The sequence below is a fragment of the Brienomyrus brachyistius genome, chromosome 17 (genome assembly GCF_023856365.1).
Source record: "Brienomyrus brachyistius isolate T26 chromosome 17, BBRACH_0.4, whole genome shotgun sequence".
Classification (NCBI taxonomy): Eukaryota; Metazoa; Chordata; class Actinopteri; order Osteoglossiformes; family Mormyridae; genus Brienomyrus; species Brienomyrus brachyistius.
In genome coordinates this window covers 17,850,282-17,869,914 of record NC_064549.1, presented here as the reverse complement: position 1 = coordinate 17,869,914, position 19,633 = coordinate 17,850,282, and the positions used below count along the sequence as shown (strand labels likewise).

The following is a 19,633-nucleotide window of genomic DNA, read 5'->3' as shown; positions in this document are numbered from 1 at the left end:
ATCCTGTTTAAATAATCTACTTGAGTTCTTTTAGGACGCCAGAAGAGAACATAAGAACATAAGAACTATACAAACGAGAGGAGGCCATTCGGCCCATCAAGCTCGCTTGGGGAGAACTAAACTAATAGCTTAGAGTCGTTAAAATCTTATCTAGCTCTGATTTAAAGGAACCCTTGCACTACATTATCAGGAAGGGTATTCCATACTCTGACTACACGCTGTGTAAAGAAGTGCTTCCTTAAATCCAGCTTGAAGTGCTCTCCCGCTAATTTCCACCTATGGCCACGAGTTCGTGTATTTAAACTAATGCTGAAGTAACTATTTGGTTGAACAGCATCCAAACCTGTTAGAATCTTATATACCTGGATCATGTCCCCCCTCAGTCTCCTTTGCTTGAGACTGAACAGATTTAGCTCAAGTAACCGTTCCTCGTATGACATTCCTCTAAGACCAGGAATCATTTTTGTGGCCCTACGCTGCACCTTTTCTAAGGCCACAATGTCCTTTATAAGATATGGTGACCAAACCTGCACACAATATTCTAGGTGAGGTCTCACCAAGGAATTGTATAATCTTAGCATTACCTCCCTTGACTTAAACTCCACACACCTGGAGATATACCCCAACATCCTATTGGCCTTTTTTATTGCTTCCCCACACTGGCGAGAATGGGACATGGAAGCATCAACATACACACCAAGGTCTTTCTCATGATCAGCTACCTTTATTTCAGTGACACCCATGAAATACCTGTACTTTATATTTCTGCTCCCTAGATGGAGTACCTTACATTTATCGATGTTAAATTTCATCTGCCAGGTATCGGCCCAGTCACTAATTAAATCAAGATCCCGCTGTAGCTGCTGAGCCACTAATTCAGTATCTGCTACACCACCCACCTTGGTGTCATCTGCAAATTTCACCAGTTTACTGTATATATTGGTATCCATATCATTTATGTAAATTAGGAACAATAGTGGTCCTAAAATCGAACCCTGCGGTACCCCACTATGAACGCAAGCCCACTTTGACATTGTGCCTCTTATAACTACTCGCTGTTTCCTATCTGTTAACCAGTTATCAATCCAGGTCGCTACGGTACCTAAAATACCTGTCGCTTTGAGTTTAAGTAGGAGCCTCTTGTGGGGGACAACATCAAAAGCCTTTTGGAAATCTAAGTAGATGACATCATAGGCCTTCTTATCATCAACTTCCTGAGTAGCTTCCTCAAAAAACTCCAACAGATTTGTTAAACAGGATCTACCTCTCCTAAATCCATGCTGGCTATCCCGCAAAATGTTATTAGAGTCCAGGTAATCTACCATTTTCTCTTTGATTATGAAGTTGATAACAAAAAGGCTTACGATGTGATCTACTTAGATTTCCAGAAAGCCTTTGATGTTGTCCTCCACAAGCAACTCCTGCTCAAAGCAACAGGGATTTCAGGAACTTTAGCAGCTTGGATTGAAAACTGGTTAACACACAGGAAGTAGTGTGTAGTTATTAGAGGCACAATGTCACAGTGGACCTGCGTTCATAGTGAGGTACCGCAGGGGGCAGTTTTAATACCACTGTTATTCCTAATTTACATTAAAATATTGACACCAATATATCCAGTAAACTGGTTAAATTTGCAGATGACACCAAGGTGGGTGGTGTAGCAGATACTGCAGCACAGAGGCTACAATGGGATCTTGATTTAATTAGCAACTTGGCTGATACCCGGCAGATGTCCATCCATCCATTTTCATTATTTAATGTTTCCAGCAGAGCTTACATGTACAGTTGTGATCATGAGTGTACATATCCTGGCAGCTTTTGTGAAATATTGGCCATTGTTTGTATGGTATGATTGATCATGCAGAACACTTCTCTTTTATTTAGGAAGAGTGGTCAGGCAAAACCATTAATTTTCACATAATTGTGTGTGTTCTTTTTAACTTATTATGATAATGGAAATCACCGAAATGGGCAAATGGGGCTGATCAAAAGTTTACATACCTTTGAATGTTGGGCCTGATTACATACACAAAAGTTGACAGACAGATGTTCATTTAGGGAAAGTAAGGGTACATGTCCACACGTGTGATATCTCTGATTTATGTCAAGTCAATTTAAATTCACCCAGGGCTGCACTGACATAGCTGGAAACTGGTATGGGGAAAGCAAAAGAACTATCAAAGGACCTGAACGAAAAGATTGTTGAATTGTATAAATTAGGAAAAGGATATAAAAGACATGCAGAGATTTGAAAATGCCAGTTAGTATTGTTCAAACTCTGATAAAGAAGTGGAAAATTAGGGGTTCTGCTGATACCAAGCCACAGTCAGGTAGACCAACCAAGATAAATATCAGATGAATTTGTTGGGATGCAAAGAAAAACCTGCAATCCAATTCAGCTCAAATACAGGCTTCTCTGCAAAAAATGTGGTGTTGCTGTTTCAAGATGCACAATAAGGAGTTTCTAGAACATAAATGGTCAAGTTGCAAGAAAGAAGCCTTCACTGTGCCAATGCCACAACACAACCTGCTTACAATATGCCAAACAGCATCTAGACAAGCCTCAAAACTTTGGAACAAAGTCAGTTGACTTTGAGGCCAAAACTGAACTTGATCACAGCCAGAAACGCTCTGTTTGGAGAGCTAAGGTAAGAAATGGCAGCAGACAAAGTTTTGTATTTTTTTTTTTGGATGAATCTTTTCTTTCTTTTTTCTTCTTCTTTTCTATATATCTATCTTCGAACTTCTCTTATCAGAGTCATGGGGGTGGATTGCAGCCCATCAAACCAGCAAAGATCACATGACTGGAGTACACCATGGACGGGATGCCAGTCCAACAAAGAACACATATACACACACTATGCAATTCAGAGGCACCCCACTTAGCCTAAATGCAGCCGGAGTACCCGGAGGAAGCTCATACAATGTGGGGAGCACCTAATAATTCCCCACACGTATGGCACAGAAGCAGCATTTGAAACCAGTACCTTGGTGGTGTGAGGCAGCAGTATGATTCACTGAGTCACCCTGTCACCACCTTACCAAGACCGTGTCTGTAACCTGACTTTTGTTTCCTGAAATGGCATGGCTTACTATCCTGGGTTTCAGGTGTTTCCATGAAACTGTCCTTGTAATCCTGTCACTGGGCAAAATGTGATGTGTGGATAGATAAACCATAATCAAAGTTCATTTATCAAATACACAATAGTAAATATAAGTATACGGTAGTAAATGCAGATCATGAAATGACTTTCCTTGAGAGTTCCGTATAGCTAGATAACAAGTGATAAGCAAAAAAAAGTAGATAAATAAATTACTTTAAAAAAAATTGAAATTTGCAGTGTCCACACTAATAGCATAATCAGCTATTGAGTAGCCTTACTGGCTGAGGGCAGAAACTCAGAAGCTGTTATAGAGTCTGTTTGTCCCTCTGCTGATGTACGAATACCATTTCCCTAATGGTAGGTGCAAAAACAGTTTGTGTCTGTGATGGCTGGGGTCTTTGAAGATGGACCTGGTCAGAACATACAGACTCTACAAACACAGCAAGCAGGATTCAAACCCCCAAATACTGTGTATTATTCTCCCAGATTGTTTCTAATTTAAATTAAAAAAAAAAGTATTTTAAGTGTATTAAAGAAAGCCCCATCACCTAGTCCAGGGTAAGCAGGCAGAGGATGGATGGATGGATGGGTGGATGGATGGATGGAATAAAGGAAAGTGAAGTTATTGTTCCATCATAATCCTTCAAAAGTTCAATTTTACATATCAAAGAATGTTATTACGAAAGCCCCTATTAGCACTTTATTTTGCTTTGTACTATATAAGGAATCAAGTAATAAAGTTTATCATGTGTTACCTCATCTAAAACTAGTGACTTGTGTAAGTTTGGTTATTTTTAAGTTACTAGGGAATGGCTCATCAATAAAATAAAAATACAAAGGTTTTTTTTTTTTTTACATCGCAATGAGTTCGTGATACAGTAAGTTCCCGACTGAAAATGGCACCTTGTAAACAGTGTCTCTGAAAAGTAAAGCATAATTGTTCATTGTTTCCTTGCTACCATAACTACGTGCAATAGTATTTTGATGAGAGATCACTATACTCCAGAGAAAAATATACAGTATTTTATAGAATATAGTTAACAGAATAATTGCTCTTTATTAACATACAACGTTTGTATATGTCTTTCCTTAATTACATTTCAGTTCAGAATTAGATATGAGGATTTCTTGTTTGATAAATATATGTATATATCTTGCATAATATGCGTTTATCTTACCGCTATATATGCAAACGAAAACAAAAGTTATTCAACAAATGAATGTTCATAGTCATGATATAAGCCTCTACCAAATGGCCAGGGCAACTCTATATCCCATCAAGACCTCAGATATGGGTAAAATTGCCAGAGAGGATTAACTGAGAAAATAGTCGTTGAGTTTTGGGAAATGGATGTGTTTACAAGCATAGTACGAAACATTTATTTAAATCAGCGACGGATTGTATTTTCTGTTAGTGAAGAGTTAAATGTGCAGCCTCCACCCACTCCTGCTAAAGGGTGACTGTGACGGAGGCAGGTGCTGATTCGAGTGCGGCGCATCTTCTCGGGATTTCTCGGCAAACGGGTGTGGTCGCCTTCGTTCTTTTCATTGCCATAATATAAACAGATAAATCTCTTATTCGTTTACATGAAAAAGACTACAAAGGCATTTAAGATTTATTCTTTTCTTTTCTTTATTGTTTTCCCACCATTTTATCATTTGTATTATGCACTAATTTCGCAGATAATTGTTGGAAGATTATCAAGCCGTGGGCAATTCTCCTTTTTGCAAGGGCTTTTGGAGGAACTCTTTTGTCTTAGTGGAACATTGTTTTTCCATCTCATATCCAAGATTCAAGGATCAATCTGTTATTCACTGGACGCATTCGATCGAAATACATTTCGTGCTATTGCTATCGCGGCATATGTGATTTAATACAGTGATTAGATATTTTCCACGGTAATAATGGCCTGGCCCTGCATTACCAGGGCATGCTGCATCAACCGCTTCTGGAGTGAGTTGGACAAAGGTGACATCGCTGTGCCTTTGGTGTTTACAAAATACTCCGATGTGACCGATGAGCAGCATTTCCATGTGCGGCATCAGCGAAAACAGCCGCATCCCCAGTCTCGACTGGCCATAGAAACACAGCCATCCCATAGTAATCGGGTAGGAGTAGCCGGTGCTTCAGCTGCTGCTGATGTTGCGCAATTGTTGAGCTCATCTGTAATGCGCCAGGACTTCAGAGCTTGGAAAGTCCGCCCGGAACGAAGCTGCAAGCCCAAGAACGAGTATCACCCGTCGGAGGCCCCTTTTAATAATGAGACGCAGTACCAGAAGGATTTCAAGCCTTGGCCGATTCCCAATAAGCGAGACCACCCTTGGATTCCCAAGCCTAATGCGAGCGGCTTTGTGGCCAGTGATACAGAGCAAAGGTCTGCGGAGGATGCCAGTGGCGTGGAGAAGAGCGAAATTGCTGACAAGGTGCAGGAGAAAGAGATTGGAGAGAAAAAAAAGAAGCAAGGGAAGAAGTCACTTGAAAGGGTTAAAGCAGATGGCCTGCAACCTAGGGGTGAAGCTGTTGGGAGCAAAGGAAGGGCTGTGGCGGATGCACTGAACAGGCAGATAAAGCAGGAATTCACAACCGGAAGCTCGTATAAGTAAGTCGATGGTCCTATTTCTTCATTTACAGTAAAATAATGTCTGAGTCTCATTATTAATAAATTCTGACAGTATAAAATAGACCACACATTTTTTACTATGCATATTAGTATCGAAATAGAAATATAACCATTAAAATGTCTTAGGAAGAATTACAGTGCTCACAGAAAGTCTTGGACACTTTGTCTTGGTCTTGGACACTTAATTCTTGTAAAACTATTGCAAATGTATTGGTTTTATAACAAAAATACTTTTAAAATAGTACGTTATTCATTAGTTTACATACACATACCCACATTTCACTTTACAAACAATCGGGAGTTTTAAGTAAATCATTCATTTCAAGTAGTATTAATAAACTGAAATCCGAGTATCAGTTCTGTGTTAAAAAGTTCATTGACAAGCAGTCTCACTGGGTGCTTTAATTAGTATCACCTTTGCAACAACATAAAACACCAAAGATTTGTGTTTGGTATCCCTTTGGGAGTTCATTACTACAATTGCAATTAATAGGAAACTGAATCAATCAATAAATAAATAAATAAAATGGCACTTAATGAAAAGAAAATGTCTGTACAGAAGATATATGCATGAACATTGCACGTCAGTGGACTTTTGTTATGAAAAATATAAATTTAATAACATTTTTACAAATTAAGTAAGCATCACAAGACTCTCTGTGAGAACTGTAATTTTACATATTTAATTAATATGCGACACTTAAGTCCATCATTAGGTATTTACAGGAGATCAGGCTAATACATTTCAAAACGTTTTAATATATCCTGACATTCAAAATCTCTGGGGATCCTGACATTGAACATTTCTACAGATGTCAGATATCTCCCATTATTATAATCTTTGACACCAAAGGCCTTAAGCATAATGCATAGTTGGACTTTTAACTCTAGAGGAGCACTGGACAATGAGTAAGTGTGAATATTTCAGATGACACCTTATGCCTGTGGTTGTTTTTATATGAGCTCTGTTTTATATGTCTGAAATGAACAGCTTTTCAGGAATTATTGGCTCTAAGTCAGTCATCAAAAAAGCTGTGATTTTTCCATATCTCTTGGCAAATCTAATATCTAATACAACATAGTTATTTATTTAGGTATTAGAATAATAATCTTAATAGTAATGCGCATCTTCCAACCACATCCAGAACAAGGTTGCTGGGGAGGCCTGGCACAGTAAACAAGGGAGGGGCACAGGCCTAGACTGCATATTGGTCTCACTCAGACACTATGGGCAATTCAGAGATGTCATTTCACTTAACTGTTTGAGGTTGGGCTGTGGCTGAAAACCCACACAGCCCAGCAAACTGCAGACACACCACAGTAAAACCCACTACAGCACTCTGACAGTAACATCAGCAATTAATTATTCTGAAAGCTTATGAATCTCGGAGTTTTGCCCTTTTCCTTTGATGACAGACATCCATCCATCCATCCATCCATTTTCCAAACCGCTTATCCTACTGGGTCGCGGGGGGTCCGAGCCTATCCCAGAAGCAATGGGCACGAGGCAGGGAACAACCCAGGATGGGGGGCCAGCCCGTCGCAGGGCACACTCACACATCATTCACTCACACATGCACACATACTGGCAATTTAGCAAGTCCAATTAGCCTCAGCATGTTTTTGGACTGTGGGGGGAAACCGGAGAACCCGGAGGAAACCTGATGAGACATTTTCAATGAAATACATTAAATTACAATGGGCTTTGCATGGATTTCAGTAGCATGGAATCAAATGAACACGGATCAGAAATCTAAAAAAAATTCAAGAAATCAAATTGAATTTGGTGCAAGCTAGCACAAAATCCATGCAAGTAAGCAATGTGTGTCCATACTCTGACTGTTTAAACATCCTCAGCATCTCTCTCTCATTCTTGCTGCATAACTGGTCAGTCTTAATGTGCATTTTGGCCTGGGTCCTATGCTGCCACTCTCATTGCAAACCTAATTTGCACGTATGTTATGTCCCATTCTGGGTTATTCCCTGCCTTGAGCCTATAGCTTCTAGGATAGGCTCTGGACCCCCAAGACCCTGCATAGGACAAGCAAGTACAGAAAATGGATGGATGTATGGATGCATATATCTTGTTTAAAATGAAGTTGGTAGATTTAGCACTGTTACCTCATACTTCCAGGCTGGTGGCTGTAAATATCGTGATGGAACTGTGTGCTGTCTCAAGTATTGCACTTTTTCTCCAATCCACAGACCTGTGATTCATGTAGATTGATGACTTTTATTTGCACTCAGTATTCAGTATATTGGTGTGCAGGTGTAGCCTGTGGTGGCTCATTGGTTAGCACTGTTGCCTTACACTGCCAGAGTGTGTGGGGTTTTCAGCTTCTTGTTTCCCCTAGCAGTCTAAAGATAGGCAGTTAGGCTAGCTGGTGTCTCTAAAAGACTTATACCTCGTAGGGTATTATTGTGTATGGTCCATATGATGGACTGGCATCCCATCCAGGGTATACCCCAGCCTTCTGTCTATACCCCACCCCACAACCCAGACTAGGATAACAGGTTTGTGGATGGAAGGAGGTGTATACTATGGGGAATTTCTTTCTTTATCCAAAGAATAGATCACTATATCACCTCACCTATGATAGATGGATATTGGTTTAAACTGTGTTTTATTAAGGTAGTGAAACATATACATTATCATGTTGGTGACCTACTCCATGATGTTTGTGTATTATGGAATTTAGTCTGGCAAGTGACTCTAAGACAATGATACACCATGATGAATAATTTATTCTGCATTAATTATATGTATCCTATGACCCAGTATGGAATGGGCAGATGGATGGATGGATGGATGGATGGATGGATGGATGGATGGATGGATGGATGGATGGACGGACTATATCTTAATTCAAGTCAATGAAAATTGCGGCCCTAAGGTCCATTTGCAGTCCTGTAAGAGGCAGCCCTTACCTGGACATCACACAAATCTCATGGCACACTACAAAAATGTAATGATTTTTTTCTTGATAGGATTTCTTGATAGATTCCATGCTTTCTTATTGTGTATTTTTCATACATCCATCTCCTTTTTAAGGAATGAATTCAAAGCATATGCTGACGTGAAGCCAGTGAAGCCGATAAAAGCGAAACCACAGTACGCCCCCCCAATGGAAGAGAAGGCTAGCCTGGAGACCAGCTACAGCGCCACCTTTAGGGGGGAGCAAGTGCAGAACATACCCACTGACAACAAGACGCAGGAGCATCGAAGGATACGCAGCTTATACAGTGAGCCTGGCAAAGAACCCATTAAGGTGGGAGGAATGATCTACGATCATATTCTCAGTGGCTGAAGATTGGGTCTGCTTACTAAACAAAATCAGTACATAATATAAAGTTAGCTTGTTTTTCGTGTTGTTTAGTAGCCTGCAGCACTTTGTTGAGTATCATGGTCAAAAAGGCCATTAAAACCAATTACATTGATTTGCTAGTATGCTTTGTACACATTATACTTAGTCCTTGAATGTATAAATTGTAAATAAACATTTGCAACCCCTTGGATTTTATTATAAGTTAATCACAGTTTTCAGCTCTAAAGTTATCCCCCTTGCTTCCCTAGACGGAGAAGCCAAGCACTCCTCATTCTAAACCAAGGAAGACAACGACACCAAGCTACAGTAAACCTGTAAAGAAAGGGAAAGAGAAGCAGCTGTCATCGGTGCGGAGTGCCAAGAAAAAGGAGAAGGAACCCAAGTCAGCACCCACAGAGAATGACAAAAAGAAAAGTAAAGAGATGAACAACAAACTTGCTGAAGCTAAAGAGTAATAGTACTGTAGTATCACTGTTATTTTTTTGATGGGAAAAATTAACATCTCTGTCTTCACACTTATTTGCTTCTTAGAGTGTAGATATGACTGTTTTATACTCAATCTGAAAGTGGATGTAGTACTGTCAGTTTTTCCACATCTATCCCAGCATCACTGCATAACATTTCAGTATTATACTCATATAAATCAGGTGTAAGCAAACAGATACCAAGAAGCCAGTGGATATTTTAAAGACAGACCTTAAAATATAGAAAGTTTTTTTTTTATCTCAAATATTATACAAAGTTTAGAAAGTTATAAATTATTTTCATTAATTTTCAGTTTAATTTGTACACATATTCAAGATTTTTAAAAAGTCATAGACAAGCCAAAGACAACTATACTGCCTGTGCAGTTATGCAATTAATATAATTGTTTATTAGACTTGGACTGAAGAAAGCAAGACGGATTTAAAGACAAGGTAATTGTACCCAGTATCACAGAGTCATGAAACTCAGAAGTACAGATCCAATTGCAGAATTTATTTTCCAAAACCCAAATTGCTATTGCGAAATCAGGTTAAACATTCTTGCAAAAGTAGATCAGGTGTTGACAGAGTTTTGGGGACAATTCAGAATTGTATAACTAGAGAAAATGCACCCCTGTACTAGAGAATTCAAAACCAAATCAAACACTCAACACGTAATTCACAAAAGAGAGACACGACTTTGCACTTCGGTGAGAGTCTCATGGGTTTAAGTATTTGATTGTTAATTGCCCATACAATCAGGGACAGGAGTGGCCCACTTAGTATTTTGGTGGGGGATTAGTGAGGATTTGAGGACTGGGGTATGCTGTGTGATCAGGGGTCGCATTTTTTTTCACGGGCATTTTAGAAGTCTTTGCAGTCTGTAGGCGTGAGATGTTATGTCCAGTCCGTACCACCATTAAAGTCAAGGGGTGCTTGAGCACTTGAGCATCGACACCAAACCTTAAAGGTAATATTGAATGAGTACTGCTGTCCATGAAACTCCACAAGAGTCCATTTGGTTCAGTCCTGCAGAGTTGGTGTAGAGGCATACCATTCACAATCCTCTCAAGTTATAGATGAAATAGTTTATATCCCCTGATTTACTGCCGCAGAAAAATGTTATAGATTTTACCAGTTCTATTCAAAAGTGCACACATATTGCAGAGGCTATAGATGTGCTATAGCTAAAAAGTGTACTCTGCCACCCTTATTTGCTCATCGTCCCTGATTTTAATCGTTCCTTCAAGCTAGATCTGGTTGCTAGTGCTGTACAGGCTGGTACAGTTTTCCTGCAGGAAGGATAATTCAGAATAGACTATCAGACTTGCTGTTTCTCTCACAAGTTTGAAAGACATTAGGGACTTGTATTCTGAAGCTGAGTTTCTTGATTAGCTGGTCAACTTATCAGACTCAAGCTAGTCTGGGCAAGTTGTAAGGGAATGAAGATAAAGTCCATTTAAACTGGGGTACCTTAAATCTGACAAGTTATAGTTATACGACTGCATACCAGTCTTTCCATTAGTGCACTTTTTATTATTTTGTCTTTTTGTTTTTGGGGTAGCTGGGTAGAGGCATAATCCTCTTGCGGGGCTAGGCTAGTCAGAATCATAGCCTTGCTGCTGGCTGCTGATGTATTGCCTTTAAAGTTACCCCATGCCCCGCATGCCCCAGAAGATTTGGGGTAGATATTAAACAGATATTGGCAAAACTTTGTTTTTTTTACTACAGTTTCAGGTATTCTTCATTGACTGATGAATGGTAAAACTGATATTAACTTCTCCAGTTGTACAACAGTGTTACTTTGACCCAAATCTGGGATAGGTTCCGAGGAGGAGGTGTTACATGCCATTTCATTGGTGGGTTTTCTGGATTGCTCGCTTCACTAATTATCTTCCTTTGGTGATCAGGGAAATTGTACGCTAGCTGTGAAGGGAAGCCAATGTCTTATAATTGGAGCACCTTGTCCAATCAGTGTTCAGCTGCCCCTATAAAAGCAGTGAAGTCCTTCTTGACAGGGATTGATGTCTGTTTGCCTTTGGTATTTGTGCTGTTTTGGCTTATATCCTGTGCTGGGTATTGGCTGCCATTAAGGCTTCGTGTCGTTTGTTGGATTAGGTGGCTAGCATTTGTGAGGCCTTGCTTCCACACTGCTGAACATTTGGAGTAGTGTATTCTTATGGTCTTAAGTAAGGAAAATGACAAGTAGACAATAATATGTAATAACACATTTTTATTTATTTAACTACCCACAGGACAGAAATTCCAGCAGCGACAAAAAACTGTCGAAATTGTAGTGTGAAATAAAAATTTCAAACAATTGACATTAGACAGCTAACACAGATTTATGTGCATAAAATAGCTTAAAACTTAAAATGACATGCAATCAAATGCTGCCTTTGATATTGGTTACGTATAACTAAGTTTGGAGGGAACCTAATTTTTCGTACTGTCCAGATATTATAGCATAGTATATGCTATTTTGACAGGATGTTCAGAAGCAAACTCTTCTGATATTCTGAAATATTGGTGATGGAAATCACTATGGGTGCCATTAAAGATTCTCAATCAAATCTGAACAGTCTGCAAGTCTACCAGGCACAGTTCCTTATATCTTCACATTCTTTTTGTGAATCATGGATTATTTCACTAATTTCTTGCTGGCTAGTTTCAGCCATTCTGTCCAGTTGAATAAAGATTCATTATTCTACATTAAGTGACAAGGGCCATTAGGCAAATGAGGAAACGCATGTTTGATGACTAATAGTAGCCTACAGAAATCTTCAAAAATTCTAACATGTTTTTTTGCCTTTAAATATGTAATTATTTTTGAAATTTTAATTGATTAATGAATTTAAACCTCCCAGGCCTAGTCTGTACAGTTTATTCGCCGTGTAATTCTCCCCACTATTAAATCTAATAAGTGTTGAACCTCGTGTGTATGTTGGTTTCCTTCCCTTTTGGTTCTTTTGGTTGACTGGTTATTATGCCCTGCCTGCCCCTAGACTACTGGGGATGCAACAGCTGATATGACACCTAGTGTGCTATACTAAGTTCCTTTCTTTTGCCAAATATCTGGTTTGTATTGCAGTGGTCAATGGAAGCTGCTATAGGAGGTTTAGGATTTTCTTATTAAAATTGTATCCTATGTTTGCATATTGATGTATAATATAAAGGTGCTTTTTACTGCTGTGACTCTGTAGTCAGTCAGACTGTTCGTTTCCAATACAACTTGCTGTGTTGTATGTGTGCAAGTGCACATCAATAGCACTGCTTAAAACCATTATTTTTACTATGTATTACTGTTCTGGTCTTGTTGCTGCTTTACAATAACACAAATATGGTGCTGATATTTATCTTTGTCTGTGTTTTTTTATTTTAGAGCAGAGTGTCACCATGTTGAATGATTTCTGTATTGAAATCTTCATCTGTGCTGTAGACAGGTTTTATGATGGGAACACTGTAAACCAAGACACTGGCCATTTAAAATATTTAAATCAGCACACTCACAGATGAAAAACTCATTCAGTTGTATTAAACACCAGTTTACACTTCCTTCTGTTCATGCCACCTTTGTGGGTTTTGAGTGACAACATCCATTTTCTGAAATCACTTACTCTATTCAGGATCGCAGGGGTCTAGAGCCTGGGCGCCCAGGACAGGGTACAATCCTCGACATAAGGCACACTCACACATGGACAATCGGAGAACTCCAATTAGCCTTAACCAATTTTTGGACTATGAGGGGAAACCAGCATACCCAGAAGAAACCCCACACACATGGAACTGTGGCAGAGACTTGAACTCAGGTCTCAGAGGTGTGAGGCAACAGTACTAAGCACTGTCCCACTGTGCCACCTTACTCGCTCCTGTTCCACCTTGTAGTATACATTTCTGTTGCAGAAATAAAATTAACTAGTACAGCATTTGAAATGCATTTCCTATTGCAGTAGTGTGTTCATGACTTTTGTAAGTTATCATGTCACCAACTTCTATCTACGAGTCAGCACCCAGAATGCTAGACAGTGCAACTTCCTGAGAGGAATTTCGAGATTCCCAACTAATGTGAATGGCAAGACATCAAGAAAACTTACCACTGATAATGATATTCTGCATATGAGGAATACATATGTCTTTGGGACCAGTCTACTACCACAAATGGTTTCCTATTAAGACGATACCTCAAAAACTGTTTCATAGATCTTTTTCAAATTTTGCAGATGGGGTGAGGGTGGCATCAAATATGTAATTATGGGTGAGGAGCTGGAAAAGTTTACAATTTGAGACAGATCTTCCCGTAGCTGAAGCAGCGCTGCATAGTGATTACACAAAGTAGGCAGTTGTAACACTTGTCCCCACTAAGACAGTAACTCAGAAGGTTTTATGGATCTTTTTCAAACGTTACCAAAGCTTTGGTGACAGGCTGGAAATAATTTAATTTTGAGACAGATCACTCCAAAATTGAAGCAAAGCCACTTAGTGGCAGAAAGTGGAACAGTGAAAGCAGATGACACTTGACACTGTGAATGTGTAAAAAAGTATTAGATGGATCTTACTATTGCTTCAAAAAACATTACATGGATGAAGATGCACACCTGATTCAATTTTCAGACAAATTGCCTCCAAAATTGAAGCAGCAGCACTGTATGGCAGCAACAGATGGAAACAGCAGCTGTAGAAGACACTTGGGGCCAGATCAGTTTGTGCTAGTACAAACCCTGTGAGTGGCACTGACAGAGTTAATTTTGTGACTGGCCATATTGCATATGTAGGAGGCTTTCAAAGCAGGAGAATATCACAGGGTGCATGCGCACACACACACACACACACACACACACACACACACACACACACACACACACACCTATGTGCAATTCAGTAACTCTAATTAGCCTCAGCATGTCTTTGGACTGTGGGGGGGAATCTGGTGTACCTGGAGGAAACCCCACGACGACATGGGGAGAACATGCAAACTCCACATACATGTGACCCAGGCAGAGACTCGAACCTGGGTCCCAGTGCTAACCACTGCACCACCATGCCACCCCCTAAAAGAATCATACGATATGATTAACTAAGGTTTGTGGTAAGTTTACATTATTTAACGTGGAAAAAAGCACGTCATTTTGTTCTTGACATGGATGCAAAAGTTGCCACTATGGTACATGAGCATAAATGTACACTTTGTGTTGGGCAGTATGACGAAAATGTCGTATAATGGTAATTTGTAAGATTCTGGCAGTTTTGTGGTGTACCATGGTATTTTTTTACGTTCACCCTTACTATGGCAGCAACATTTATACCAAAAACATACATTACTGGATGTTTTTAACAATTTTTTTTTTATTAATTATTATAAAAATCGCTTACATATAGCTTGATAGAATAACCAACAGGTCTTATTAGATCATGAATGAATATTCAGCTCAATATCTACTTGTTTTATTCACTATAACCAAGTAGTTAATTCAATTCAATTAAATTTTATTTATATAGCACTTTTAACAGCAGTCATTGTCACAAAGCAGTTTACATATAATCGGCCTGAACCCCCACCAAGCAAGCCTGAGGAAACATTGGCATTGACATCAGCAATGCAGGAAGAAACCTTGAGAGGAACTTAGACTTGGAAGGGGACCCCATCCTCCTCTGGGCGTCCGGGGAGCATGAAACTGTACTGAAATTAACTCCCTACACTTAACCTAACCGGCAGTACTAAAGTAGCTTTGACAGCCTAGCTAAAAGAGAGACCTGGAAGGAATCACAGACATGAGGGTTTCCAGGGGTTTTGGCATCAAGTCAAACTACTGTCAACAACTTAAGTGATGAGCAAGAGTGGCAGGATGACAGCACCAGTCCTCCCTTCCACCTTTAATCTTAAATGACCATGAACCTCCAGATTTCCCATTCACCTTAGGAAAGGGGATTTTAATATTCAAAAGACTGACTAAAGAGGTAAGTCTTAAGCCTTGACTTAAAAGCAGAGATTGTTTCTGAGGTCCGAAGACTAAACAATCTAAGACTAGGAAGTTTATTCCAAAACTGTGGTGCTTTATGAGCAAATGCTCTTCCCCCAAAAGTAACATTCTTTATTCTGGGTATGGATAGAAGACCTGCATCTTGTGATCGAAGTGTACGAGTTGGAATGTAGTTGCAAATGAGGTCACTCACATACTGTGGTGCAAGACCATTTACAGCTTTACAAGTTAAGTTTAGTATTTTGTAGTTAACATGAAATCTAACTGGCAGCCAGTGGAGTGAGGATAAAATTGGGGTAACATGATCATATTTTTTAGTTTTGGTGAGGATTCTTCCTGCTGCATTCTGGACTAGCTGGAGTTTACTTAATGACCTATTTGGACAATTGGAGAATAAGACATTACAGTAATCGAGCCTGGAGGTAATAAACACATGAACCAATTTCTCTGCATCTTGGAAGGATACCATGTTTCTTAATTTGGCAATATTGCGCAGGTGAAGGAAGGCAGTACGGCTAATGTTAGAAGCATATACATCAAACAAAAGATCAGAATCTAGAATAACACCAAGGTTTTTAACAACAGTACTTGGTGCAATAGATAGTCCATCCAGATTGACTATGATGTCAGATAGTTTACTTCTGGTGGCTTTAGTGTCAGTAAGAAGAACCTCAGTCTTATCTAGATTTAACTGGAGAACGTTGTCTGACATCCACTTTTTGATGTTAATCAAAAATTCTTCCATTCTCTGAAGTTGCTGTCTATCTTCTGGTTTTGCCGATATATATAATTGTGTATCATCTACAAAGCAATGAAAGCTAAGTCCATGCTTACAAATAACCTTGGGGGACTCCATATCTGACATTGACATGTTCTGAGGAATCACTATTTAAATTCAGATACTGATAGCCATCTGAAAGGTATGATTTAAACCAACAGAGTGCCACTTTCCTTATGCCTACAGTATGTTCAAGCCTGTCTAGGGGAATTGCATGGTCTAGCAGTATCAAAAGCAGCACTAAGATCAAGCAACATTAAGCGCGAGGCACAGCCTTGATCAGCAGATAGGAGAAGATCATTTACCACCTTCAGTAGAGCAGTCTCTGCCCTATGATGAGCTCTAAACCCAGATTGAAATCTTTCATAAATCCAATTCTCCTGCAGAAATGAGGTTAGTTGACTAGCTACAACTCGCTCTATTATTATAGAGATAAATGGCAAATTAGAGATTAGTCTATAGTTTCTCATTTCCAAGGGATCCAAGTTTGGCTTCTTCAATAGAGATTTAATTCCTGCTAGTTTAAGAGATTTTGGTAGATGGCCAATGCTGATTGAGGCGTTAACTATTGCTAGTACCAATTCAGTCACTGCTGGGATCATCTCTTTGAATAATTTTGTTGGAACAGGGTTTACCATACAAGTAGATGAATTTGAAGATAAGATTAAGGACGTCAGTTCTGATTGGTTAACCACAGTAAATGATTCAAATACAGCGGTTGCAGCATTTAGCACAGGCCGTGCCAAGGCCAGAGAATATAGTTACTGGAATAGTCAAAATGTTCTGTCTAATTGAACATATCTTTTTGTTATAACTGGAAAATAATGCGGGCACGCTTTGAGTAGAAATCTGGTTATTAGTCAGCTTGGACACCATATTAAATAGGAATCTAGGATTATTTTTGTTTATTTCAATTAGTTGTGATAGATACTCTAATTTAGCGGCACTAAGAGCCTTTTTATAGCTACCCATAGCCTCTTTCCATAATAGTTCGAACACCACTAATTTATTTTCACGCTATTAGAAATTCATGTCTCCTGTTTGAAAGTACGCAAGTGGTCATTATGCCAAGGAGCAATTTTATTTACTCTGATCTTTTTTATTTTTAACGGAGCAATTTTATCTAAGGTGGAACAGAGCATAGATGCTAAACAATCCTTAGTGCTATCAAGTTCAGCAGGATTCAACATTACTTTTGACAAAAACTATAGCTCAAGGAGATTATCAATGAAGTTACTTGCTGTATTTGATGTGATTGCACGTTTGGCATAGAAACAAGTCGAGGAGTTAATATTTTGAGCAAGATAAATATTAAATGTAATAAGATGATGGTCAGAGATAATACTGGACTGAGGCAGTAGAGTTACATTATCTATATCAAGACCAAACGATAGGATTAAATTAAGGGTATGACCGCAGTTGTGGGTGGTATACATTTAGCTATATGACAACATATTTTGAGGAATATAACTGTATATTTATCTCCGTAGAGACATGTTTTATTGATTATTACACTATATTTAGCTTGGTAGCAACATGTTTGCTTAACCAGCAAGTAATTACTATTGAGATAAATCGATCCAAATTTTTAGACACAGATTCAAGCCCATCCATCCATTATCTGCCGCTTATCTGGGGTTGGGTTGCGAGGGAAACAGTCTAAGCAGAGATGCACAGACCTCACTCTCACCAGCCACCTCCTTCAGCTCCATTAGGAGAATACCAAGTTGTTCCCAGGTCAGCTAAGATACATAATCTCTCCAGCGTGTTCTGGGTCTGCTTCGGGGCCTCCTCCCAGTCAGTGTTAATTTTGACAGCAAATTTTTATTTAGTTTTAGTCATATAGTCTTTTGACTAAAACGTAATTTAGTTTCAGTCATAATTTAGTCTTTTAGTCTAGTTTTAGTTGAATAAATATAATAAGATCACAGTCGACTAAAACTACAGTTGATTTCATTGCCTAAAATTAAAAGTACAAAGTGTAATGTTTAAAATTTCCCTTCTGAAAGTCATTATGTTCACCAATATGAAATGAAACCAATGTTAAGGGATGGTGTTAAGGTCTGACTGTGCAGTTCAAAAAGACACAGGTCTCTTATTTGAAACACAAACTTATGTTTATTTACCGGGAAACTGAGTACTGTAAAATCAGTAGTGCTATTAGTACAAAAATAAAATCACTTCAAAGAAAAAGTGCATAGTGTATAATGCCACCAGGCCCGCTCTTGCTGAATATTAAAATAAACATATTAAAATAAATATTTGTAGACGTAGTTTATTGGTGATTTCATGTTTGTTGAAGTTTCTGCTTTTTAACAACTGTATAACAACAACAAATGTTATTTGTTATATAAATCAACTTAGGTGAAAAAAAAACAATGTACGTTGTCAGGGTTGGCAAATCTCAAGAATCTGGCATGACACTCACACTTTCAGATTCATGCAGGAAATCTTACGGCAAATCTATATTACACCATTATAAAACTAAAATTACCTACATCAAAAGTATATTTACATGGTTAAATACAGAAGCAGACTATTTACAAGGTAAGAACTGTTACATACTATTTGTGTGCAGACATCTCGAATTGAAAATCTCACTCCAGCCAGCTGGCCGAAGTTGGTAACCCCGCGTTTTATTTGAAATGAAAAGTAAAATGCACTGTTTTCACCTGAAGCGGCTTGTTATTCTATTTGCGTTGTTACTCCGACAAATATAAAACGAATATGAGAAAAAGACATGTCCCATTTTATATCTTTTTAAAATAATAAGACCATCTATATGCTGCTTTAACATTAAAGTGATAAGTTCATATGTATTTATATTAAAACGAAACTTTAATTTTATTACCGGTGTGGGATTATCGAAACCAGTACTTAAATCCATGAACACTAAAATAAATTACATAAACACGACTGTGTTGGGTTTTACGGCTTAAACACTTTATTTAAACATGCACAATTTTTATCTTATTTTGAAATGCAGCCCTACTGTTATTTAGTATATGAGAAAACATTATACATATCGGCAATCATACATATATTTTCAGTTCTATGTTATGTAATAATAAATATTGTCAAAAAGTTTTTGAATTGTACTGAATTAATTTGATTTGATAGTCAGCTTTTGATTACATGCAATGTTGATACAACTAATAGGCTACTTAAATAGTCAGACATTATGATCTTCCGGACCTTCATGAAATTTTCTCTAACTGGACCTCTTTAAATTTTAGTTGAATACCCCTGCATTACTCGAACTACATTAGTTCTGATTGGATCTCATCTCTGGAAAACTTTTTCGTCTTGTTTTTATTGACGAAATTCATTGATAAAATTGTCAATGCACTCCATTATAGTCT

The 19,633-nt window shown here is 38.5% G+C and overlaps 1 protein-coding gene across 1 annotated transcript; it reads left to right on the top strand.

Annotated features, from left to right (window-relative positions):
* The first annotated feature begins 4,591 nt into the window (after window positions 1–4,591).
* On the top strand, window positions 4,592–13,070 carry LOC125712390 (microtubule-associated protein 6 homolog). The gene is made up of 3 exons (XM_048982407.1): window positions 4,592–5,704; window positions 8,778–8,994; window positions 9,300–13,070. Exons 1-3 carry the CDS (start codon window positions 5,010–5,012, stop codon window positions 9,504–9,506), a joined length of 1,119 nt encoding a protein of 372 aa, XP_048838364.1. The 5' UTR covers window positions 4,592–5,009; the 3' UTR covers window positions 9,507–13,070.
* Window positions 13,071–19,633: the final 6,563 nt, after the last annotated feature.